At 48.7% G+C, this 9409-nt stretch overlaps 1 protein-coding gene across 1 annotated transcript in view; it reads left to right on the top strand.

Moving 5' to 3' along the window:
* Positions 1–9409, top strand: part of LAMB1 (laminin, beta 1) — a 43266-nt gene that overhangs the window by 12840 nt on the left and 21017 nt on the right. Inside the window, exons 12-20 of the mRNA XM_010186369.1 lie at positions 4126–4284; positions 4859–4986; positions 5436–5559; positions 6104–6308; positions 6464–6607; positions 6705–6936; positions 7401–7564; positions 8070–8294; positions 9145–9362. Coding sequence (XP_010184671.1) covers positions 4126–4284; positions 4859–4986; positions 5436–5559; positions 6104–6308; positions 6464–6607; positions 6705–6936; positions 7401–7564; positions 8070–8294; positions 9145–9362 — 1599 coding nt within the window. The remainder of the gene's footprint in view (positions 1–4125; positions 4285–4858; positions 4987–5435; positions 5560–6103; positions 6309–6463; positions 6608–6704; positions 6937–7400; positions 7565–8069; positions 8295–9144; positions 9363–9409) is intronic.

The following is a 9409-nucleotide window of genomic DNA, read 5'->3' on the forward strand; positions in this document are numbered from 1 at the left end:
TGACCCTGGCACTTCTCTTTGGTGCTACTGAAACCAGGAGAGAACAAAGTATGCATTTAAGCACATTGCTGTGGCTTTCAGAGTTTCTGTACATCAGTAATGTTTCATTTATTAATGACTAAACCCATGGTTGATTGTGCAAAAAAACTGATTTTTGTAAGTGAGGTTGCCCTTAGGTTGTTTAGCCAACTGGTGTGGTGCATCAGGGTTTCTGTCTCTTTCCGTTCACCGCTGTACAGCCTTGCTTTTAATTCATTAACAGCAGCTGGGTGATAACATCAATTAACTTTGCCTCCAACAAGGAGTCATGGAGATTAGATAATGGTTTCTCTAAAGCAGCAGATTCTTGTCTGCCTGCAATTGGGGCACTTTGTCCTAATTTATTTATTTCAGACAAAATGCAGCCACTTTGCAGTTGCAGCCAAGGCAGAGGATTTTTGCTGTAAGGGCTGTTAGAAGGGCTTTTTAAAGTATGTTAGTAGCAAGAGGAGACCTAAAAGAAAATTGGACCAATACTTGTTGAAGATGGTCATCTGACTAATAGGGGTGAAGAAAAAACAGATGTTCAATGCTTTTTTTACCTCAGTCTTTAATAATACTGGTAGACCTTGGGTTCCCCAGTCCTCTGAGTTGGAGGACCATGAGTGTACCAGGAGTGTACCATGAAGGACCAGCTGTATCAGCTGAGTGTTCACAAGTCCATGGGGCCTGGTGGGATTCATCCTAGAGAACTCAAGTAGCTGGTGGAAGTTATGGCCGTCTTGATAATCTACCAAGGGTTTGGGAGTCTGAGGAGGGTCCCGCTGACTGGAAGGTAGCCAACATTATTGCTTTCTACAAGAAGGTGTGATGGAAGACTCAGGGATCTACAGATCTGTTAGTATAACCTCAGTTCCTGGAAAAAATATAGAGGAAATTATACCAGGTACTACTGAAAGGCATTTAAAGAATAATGCAGTTGTCAGGCACAGTCAGCATGGATTCACAATGGGAAAGTCCTGTTTAGCTATTTTGACATCTTTCTATAAGGTCACCTGCCTAGTTAATGAAGGGAAGGTGATGGATGTAGTTTTTCTGGATTTTAGTAAGGTTTTTGATACTGGCCCTCACAGCATCCTTCTGGACAAGTTGTCCAGCTGTGGGATGAGCAGGTTCACTGTGCACTGGGTGAAGAACCGGCTGAAAAGCAGAGCTCAAAGGGTTGTAGTGAATGGGGCTACATTTGGCTGGTGACTGGTCACCAGTGGTGTTTCTCAGGGCTCATTTCTAGCGCCAGTTCTGTTCAATATATTTATCAGTGATCTGGATGCAGGAGTTGAAAGCACTCATTAGCAAGTTGGCTGATGATACAAACTGAGAGGTGCTGTTGACTCTCTTGAGGGACAGGAGGCCTCGCAGAGGGTTCTAGATAGACTGGCACATTGGCTGTGATTAATGGGATGAAATTTAAGAAGTCCAAATGCCGGATTCTGCACCTAGGACGGAGTAATGTCAGACACAACTATAACTTGGGAGAGAAGTGGCTGGAGAGTAGCCCTGCAGGTTGATCAGGGGTGCTGGTTGACAGCAGGCTCAGTATGAGTCCCAGCAACCAAGAGGGCAAACCACATCCTGGGGTGCATCAAATAGAGCGTAACCAGCTGGTCAAAAGAGGTGATTATCCCACTATATTCAGTGTTGGTGCAGCCTCACCTCAAGTACTGTGTGCCGTTCTGGGACTTGCGATTTAAGAGGGATGTGAAAGTCCTTGAATGCCTCCAGAGGAGGGCAACAAAGCTGGTGAAAGTACTGGCAGGAATGTCCTATGAGGAACAATTAAGGACTTTGAGTTTTGTTGTCTAGTTTGGAGAAAAGGAGGCTGACAGGTGACCTAGTTGCTCTCGACAGCTTCCTGAGGAGGGGAAATAGAGGAGGGAGGTTGCTGAGCTCTTCTCCCTGGTATCCAGTGATGGACGCCTTCCTGCGTAACCTCATCTAGGTGTTCCTGCTCCGGCAGGGGGATTGGACTAGATGATCTTTTGAGGTCCCTTCCAATCCCTAACGTTCTGTGATTCTGTGATTCTGTGAATGGTTCAAAACTGCATCAGGAGAGGTTTAGAGTGAACATTAGGAAGCATTTCTTTACCAAGAGGGTGGTCAAACACTGAAACAGGCTTCCTAGAGAGGTGGTCAATACCCCAAGCCTGTCAGTGTTATAGATGTGTTTGGACAATCATAGAATCATTTAGGTTGGAAAAGGCCCTTAAGATCATTGAGACCAACCATAAACCTAACACTGCCAAGTCCACCACTAAACTGTCCCTAAGCACCATATCTACCCAACTTTTAGATACCTCCAGGGACAGTGACTCAACCACTTCACTGGACAGCCTGTTCCAATGCCTGACAACCATTTCAATGAAGAATTTTTTCCTAATATCCAATCTAAACCTCACCTGGCACAACTTGAGGACATTTCATCTCGTCCTATCACTTGTTACTTGGCCAAAGAGACCGACCCCTCCCTTGCTACACCCTCCTTTCTGCTAGTCTGGTAGTTGTAAAGATCAATAAGGTCTCCCCTCAGCCTCCTTTTCTCCAGGCTAAACAACCCCATTCCCTCAGCCTCTCCTCATAAGACTTGTGCTCTAGACCCTTCACCAGCTTCATTGCTCTTTTTTGGACACGCTCTAGCACCTCAATGTCTTTCTTGTAATAAGGGGCCCAAAAGTGAGAACAATGCCCTTAACAACTTTCTTTAACTTTTGATCAGCCCCAGACTGGTCAGGCATTTGGACTGGATGATCACTGTGTGTCACATTTAAATGAAATACAATATTCTAGTCTAGTCTAGTCTAATCTATAACTGCTGAGAGGGAAGAGAGTGCAGAGCAGAAGTTGAACCACAGCAGAGGATATGTGAACTAGCACTGGGTTTGTGGTGGATTCCTGTGCGTCTGACTAGAAAGGTAATACCTGATGCCTCACCAAGGCTCATGGTGCTCATCACACTCACAGGTGAAGGAGCTCAGTGTGAAAACCCACCTTGTGCTGCCTTTTAAAACCTTCAGAACAAATCATTTTTGAAAATGCCAGTATTGAAAAACTTTCTTACTAGTCTGGTGGCAGAATAAAGCTCTGAATTTCCAGGTAGGGGCTCTGGACAAGACAAAACAATGTGACACAGAGTTGCAGGGATCTTCAAGTGGGGCCAAGCCTCCATGCTACCCACAGCTGCATGTCCTCGCTTGCGTCCTGCCTGCCATCCTTTCTGGGGACCTTCAACCATTGTGTAAAGCCAAAGGGTAGTAATTTATAGCCAGGCTCTCTTCAAAGTGTGAGAATGAGGGGACATCCTGAAGTGATATGTATGTATATAGACATTTCCTTACATTTTATCCCTCTCTACTGAAACAGCTTCTGTAGGAATGCACAGGATGTTGTTCTATGGAGAGAACTATTTGTGGATGCAGATATGTTTGAAATAAGAAGTTTCACCACACGCTTCCATTTTCTGTTGCCTTTTTCCTCTTTGCTGTATATAAAGAGTAACAGATAAAAACCTGACCCCTCAGACTGAAAGGAGGGACCACATATTGATTTGGCTATTAAATATCTATTGATGGTTAGAATCTCTGTTATTTAGTGACACCCTACTCATGACGGTCGTGATCTGTTTTTCAAATGTTATCCTGAGCAGTAGTTTGGTTTGGAACGGCCCAGTGCAGTAAGGAAGCAATCAGCACTCAGCTTGGGCTGTTAATAGAGCAGTTATGTGCCACTGCAGTAAATCTACTGCTACAGGTATGATATGAAAGTCCTGTCCTTCCAGTGAATGAGATGTCCTAGCTGGTGGATTAGTTACAACGAGTTTTTAAATGTAATTCCCCATTATAACAGACAAATGGATTAGGAGTTGTTCAGTTTTGTTTTACTTTCTTTTTCTTGCTTTTGTATATTGTTAAGTGGAAGGGCAACGGTGTGCATGCACATGGATTTGAAAGAGAATTTGTGTTCTTTGGGATGTAAATGATGGATGCTGCAATGCAGAAATGATCTATCGGCAGAAGTTATCACTTCACACACTCCCGTGGGGCTTGCAAATTTAATGTATCGATATTAAATATCTGTTCCCTCTTTCTGTAGGGAGTAAACATAATAGAGCGCCAGTACACACCAGACCGCACGCCGTCGTGGACAGGCATAGGATTTGTAAGGGTCCCTGAGGGGGCGTACCTGGAATTCTACATCAACAACATCCCCTACTCCATGGAGTATGATATTCTGGTCCGCTATGAGCCACAGGTAGGTCTATGAGTACGGGCATTGCTAACTCCTGGTAGGCACTGGATGTTCCAGTGCACAGCTGGCAGGAGTCTGGCACTTTCAGGAGTCATCAGGACTCGAAGACAAGGATAGACACTCAGTTAAATGTCTGAGGTGTGTGAAATCGAAGATGTTGACTATTACTAGTAGTATTTGCTTTACAGTTTTATTTGTTATTGCCTTATTTCAGCACCTGTTTAATGAGGAAATTAAAAAGTCCTGTCAGGACAGATTAAAATATAAATTTGGCATCAGCCAGACAAGCTTCCAATGGAAGAAGCGCTGTTATGTGCCTTAGGAATAAAACTACCCATCTTGGATGTTGAATCCCTGCAGCCAAGAGTTTGCAAGCAGTCGCTTTTCACTATGGATAATTCTCTGGGTGAAGAGAAAGAGAAAAATCCCCCCAGCACCCTACCTAGAGCTTGGCAGCAGTTGACTGCACTGTGACCACTCCGTCTGTGTGCATGCTTTTCCTGGCCTGAGCTCTGGGCACTCCCAGAAGCTTATGACTGTTGCTTGATGCTGATCAGCCTTTTTTTTCCCCGCCCAGTTGCCGGATCAGTGGGAAAAAGCTGTGATCAGCGTCTCGCGCCCAGGGAAGATTCCCACGGGTAGCCGGTGTGGCAATACAGTTCCTGATGATGATAATCAGGTCATCTCACTGTCGCCTGGCTCCAGGTCAGTATAACTGAATGGACCGAAAAGAGAAAAAAACATTTAAAAAATTGAAACAGATTAACATCACATCTTCAGTTTGCCATGGCTTCTATGAAAATTAATGACACTTAATTTCCAATGGGTTATAGAAACACATTAAACATTGTGTCTGTAGACTCAAAGCTTTTAAGTTTATTTTTGTTGTCTGATTTGTTTTGTTCACTGAGTAAAATGTGTGTGGGAAGGTGTTTGCAGAGCCTGTGAGTGAACATCGGTACGACTCTTTACCTAGCGATAAGCTTTTCTGGTTCTGACATGCACAAGCCTCCAAACCACCTCTTTCACATTGTAGCTTTTGTTCTGCCCGCTCTTGGCTGCTTTCCGTTATCTCAATTACTTTATGGGGCCACCTGAAATGCTTTACAGTGCTGGACTTTTGAAGTAAAAATTGTTTCCTGTTCATCATCCAGATACGTCGTTCTCCCACGGCCTGTCTGCTTTGAGAAGGGGCTGAATTACACCATCCGCCTGGAGCTGTCCCAGTACTCCTCAGTGGATACAGAAACAGAGAACCCCTACACACTCCTTGACTCTGTGAGCAGAACTTGTTTCAGGGATGCTCTGGTGGAAAAGTATATTTAAAAGCCTGAAGGTTTGCATCTCTTTTGGGATGCGTCTGTGTAAATACGAAGTAGTATTTTACAATCTTGTTGCTTATGGCTGAAGCCAGATTTTAACTGAACAATGTGAAGCAGCATATATTTCTTCAGTCTCAAAGTATGTGGGTTCTTTTTCTGTTAAGAGGCTTTTGCTGTATTTTATAAGAGTGCAGCTAGTTCCACAGACCTGAACTTTCACTGGAGTTTCTTTGGGAAGGCTAATGTGTGCCATGTATGTCATGAATGTCTGCCTTTTTCTTTTGAATGTGTACAGTTTGGCAGATTTGGTAAGAATTTGGTAGATACCAGAACTATTCCACCAAGAACTACAGAATTCCTGTCACTTCCCTTCCAAATTCTGTCTGGCTGTTTTTTAGACAAAAATGGATGATAGGAAGTGGGTAGTACTGAATTTTTGCAATTTTGGTGGAGGCTATTTATAAACAGTGACACTTTGTCATTGTAAAATTATTTTGTAGCTTGTTCTCATGCCATACTGCAAATCGCTGGACATATTCACAGTTGGAGGCTCAGGCGAAGATGTGGTCACGAACAGCGCTTGGGAAACTTTCCAAAGATACCGGTGTCTGGAAAACAGCAGGAGTGTTGTAAAAACTCCCATGACTGATGTCTGCAAGAACATCATATTCAGCATTTCTGCTCTATTACATGAGACCGCGTTGTGTACGTAATCACCTGCTTGTAAGGCAGACTGCCCCTGGAAGCTGCATGGTGTTCCAGGCAGAGCAGTTTGCACGGGGAAGATGTGCATGGGATGGGCAGGTGGTTTACCTCCTGCACTGCGGTACTCATTCCCTCCGATTCTTTTCTCCACTCAGCGTGCCAGTGTGACCCCCAGGGCTCCCTGAGTTCAGTGTGTGACCCCAGCGGAGGACAGTGCCAGTGTCGTCCCAACGTTGTTGGCAGACAGTGCGACAGATGTGCCCCTGGCACCTTTGGGTTTGGGCCAAGCGGATGCCGACGTACGTTAAACTCTTGGCTCTGGGCTGTGCTGCGATTGGGGCCCTGCATTTAGGGCTTACCAGGGAAATGCAAACCCCTCTCACCCTCTCCTTGCAGCGTGTGAGTGCCATGTCCGAGGCTCTTACAACACCTTCTGCGATGCGGAGACGGGCCAGTGCCACTGCTTCCCCGGGGTGTACGGGCGGCAGTGTGACCGCTGCCTGCCTGGCTTCTGGGGCTTCCCCAGCTGTCAGCCCTGTCACTGCAACGGCCACGCCGACGACTGCAGCCCCTACACTGGAGAGTGCCTGAGCTGCCGGGATCACACAGCGGGGCACAACTGCGAGAGGTATGGTGTGCACCCCCTCCTCGGCCCCTCTCCTGGGCCAGTTCCCGTCCAGCACTGGTGCTCAGATGGGTGGGAATCCACAGGGAAAGTCCCTGGACAGTGGAAGCCAGAGCAGCACTGGTGGCCCTGGACGAGAATGGGAGTGGGGACCCCTGTTCCCTGCCTGTACCCCCCTGCCTCCCAGCAGCACCAGCCCAGATATTTGAGAGTGCATTGTGGGACCCCAGGGCTTCAGAGAAGCTTTCTCCATTGCAAGCCTTCTGAGAGGCCTTGGGTCTCCTGCTCTTGCCAGATAAATTTCCCTCTGTGGGCACTGCTGCTCAGAGCTTGAGTAGCACAGGAAAGCTGTAAGGGTGTTTCTGTGCTTCGTTTCTTCACCGTGGTTGATAATCTGAGTGTAGTTATAACAAGGCTTCAGTCCATTTGCCTGCAGTCCCCTGCATGCCGTGTACCCCATCGCACAGGTGCCAGGCTGGTTACTACGGAGACCCCGTCCTGGGATCGGGCGACCACTGCCGCCCCTGCCCTTGCCCTGATGGCCCCGAGAGCGGACGCCAGTTTGCCAGTGGCTGTTACCAGGATCCGATCACGCTGCAAGTCATGTGTGTCTGTAGCGTGGGATACATAGGTACTTGGCGGGTGTGTGGAGGGGAGCTGGTTGGGTTGAATCTTCTGGTGGGAAAGGGGTATGTTCGTATGGGTTGTTGGACGTGACCACAGCAGAAGGTTCAATGTGTTGCTGCTAGAGGTTGGCAGCACTTGGAAGGTGACAGGGCAGAGCAGCTTGTGCAGGCAATGCCAGCACCACCATGAACCTTGATCCTGGCAGTGTGGCAAGGGATGACCCGTGGTCAGAGAGGTGCACAGGACAGCAGTAGAGCCAAGGGGATGAGCATGCTGGCAGCTGGGCTGTAGCATCATACCTTGTTGCCGCAGGTGGTACCATCCATGCTGCACCAAGCTGCTGCAGTCTCACCAAGCGCTGCCTCTGTTGCTTTGAGCGTGATCCAATTAACACACACAAGAGTCCCCCAACTAATGGCCGTTATTGTCTGCCTCAGTCTTGCTGTTTATGGGGCTGTGCGCTCGCGAGCTGTGATGGTAATTCCCACCATGCCTGTTTGTTCAAACAGGCAGTCGATGTGATGAATGTGCGTCTGGCTTCTTTGGGAGTCCTGATGAGGTTGGCGGCGCCTGCCAGCCGTGCCAGTGCAACAACAACATCGACACCACTGACCCGGAGGCCTGCGACAAGAAGACAGGAGCGTGTGTGAAGTGTCTGTATCACACAGAGGGGGAAAACTGCCATCTCTGCAAACAGGGCTACTATGGGAGCGCCCTGCAGCAGGACTGCAGAAGTGAGTGGGGAGAAGCAGCCACATCCCCTTGGCTAGCCATGTCACAGGGCAACGGTGGCAGCCTGAGCTGGGAGCTTAATTTACCTGGGAGCATCTGGAGTAGAGGGGAAGCTTAATTACCTCCAGCTGGAGTTGGTACAGCTGCTCTTCAGCTCAGCTGAGCCTGAAGAGGAGTCCTTTACATTTGACAGGGAGAGCAGAGACAGTGTTTACATGTGCTGAAAGGACATGGGAGAGGGTTTTCTTGTCTTCTCCTTAGTGGTCTTTGTTTACCTTTTCTCCAGAGGTCACCCATGGTGGGGTGAGGATTTGGCTGTTGTTTCCACCAGTGTCCCTGCAGGACAGGTGTGGTGCTCAGTGGGAGCAAGGGCCATGGTGGGGAGCCAAACCAGGTGGTGGAGAGGCCTCGGCACCAGGCACAGCCTGATAGAGCAAACAGGTTGCTGGGCAGGCGAGCGGAGCCCTGCTTTGCCTCGCATGCCGTTGACCCCTCCAAGCAGATCCACTGCTGCAGCCAGCTGACAGGAGCTGGGCAGGCCTGGGGCTTGGTTGTGTACAAAGGGAGGAAAGGAGAAGCAAGGGAAAGCTGAGCTGCTTGCAGAGGGGGCTCCTGTCACCTCCTGAGTGAAGGAGAAGCCACAGAGGTAGCCAGCCTGGGTCACAAGAAGGGCTCTTGGCGGTGCTGGGTGGTGGTCAGTGTTGGGTCAGCCAGGCCTGGCTGCAGGCACTGGGGTGTTCTGGCATCTCTCCGCACCTCTGGAGTCTTGGACAATAAACAAAATGTGAACTCTGGGCAGTCTGGTAACAAGAAGGCAGGCTGACATCCAGGCACCACGCTCTTTCCTCACAGAGTGCGTCTGCAACTACCTGGGCACCATCCAGGAGGACTGTGAGGGCTCAGAAAGCTGCCGGTGCGAGGCGGCCACGGGGCAGTGCCGCTGCCTCCCCAACGTGGTGGGGCAGACCTGTGACCGCTGTGCCCCCCACACCTGGAGACTTGCCAGTGGCTCCGGTTGTGAGCAGTGCGACTGCGACCCTGCACGCTCCCTTGGGGCCGCCTGCAATGAGGTGAGGGGAGCACAGGGCATGCTGTGGCGGGTCCGGCCTTTCTCTCG

This window comes from Mesitornis unicolor, unplaced genomic scaffold (genome assembly GCF_000695765.1).
Source record: "Mesitornis unicolor isolate BGI_N332 unplaced genomic scaffold, ASM69576v1 scaffold11866, whole genome shotgun sequence".
NCBI classification, from domain to species: Eukaryota; Metazoa; Chordata; class Aves; order Mesitornithiformes; family Mesitornithidae; genus Mesitornis; species Mesitornis unicolor.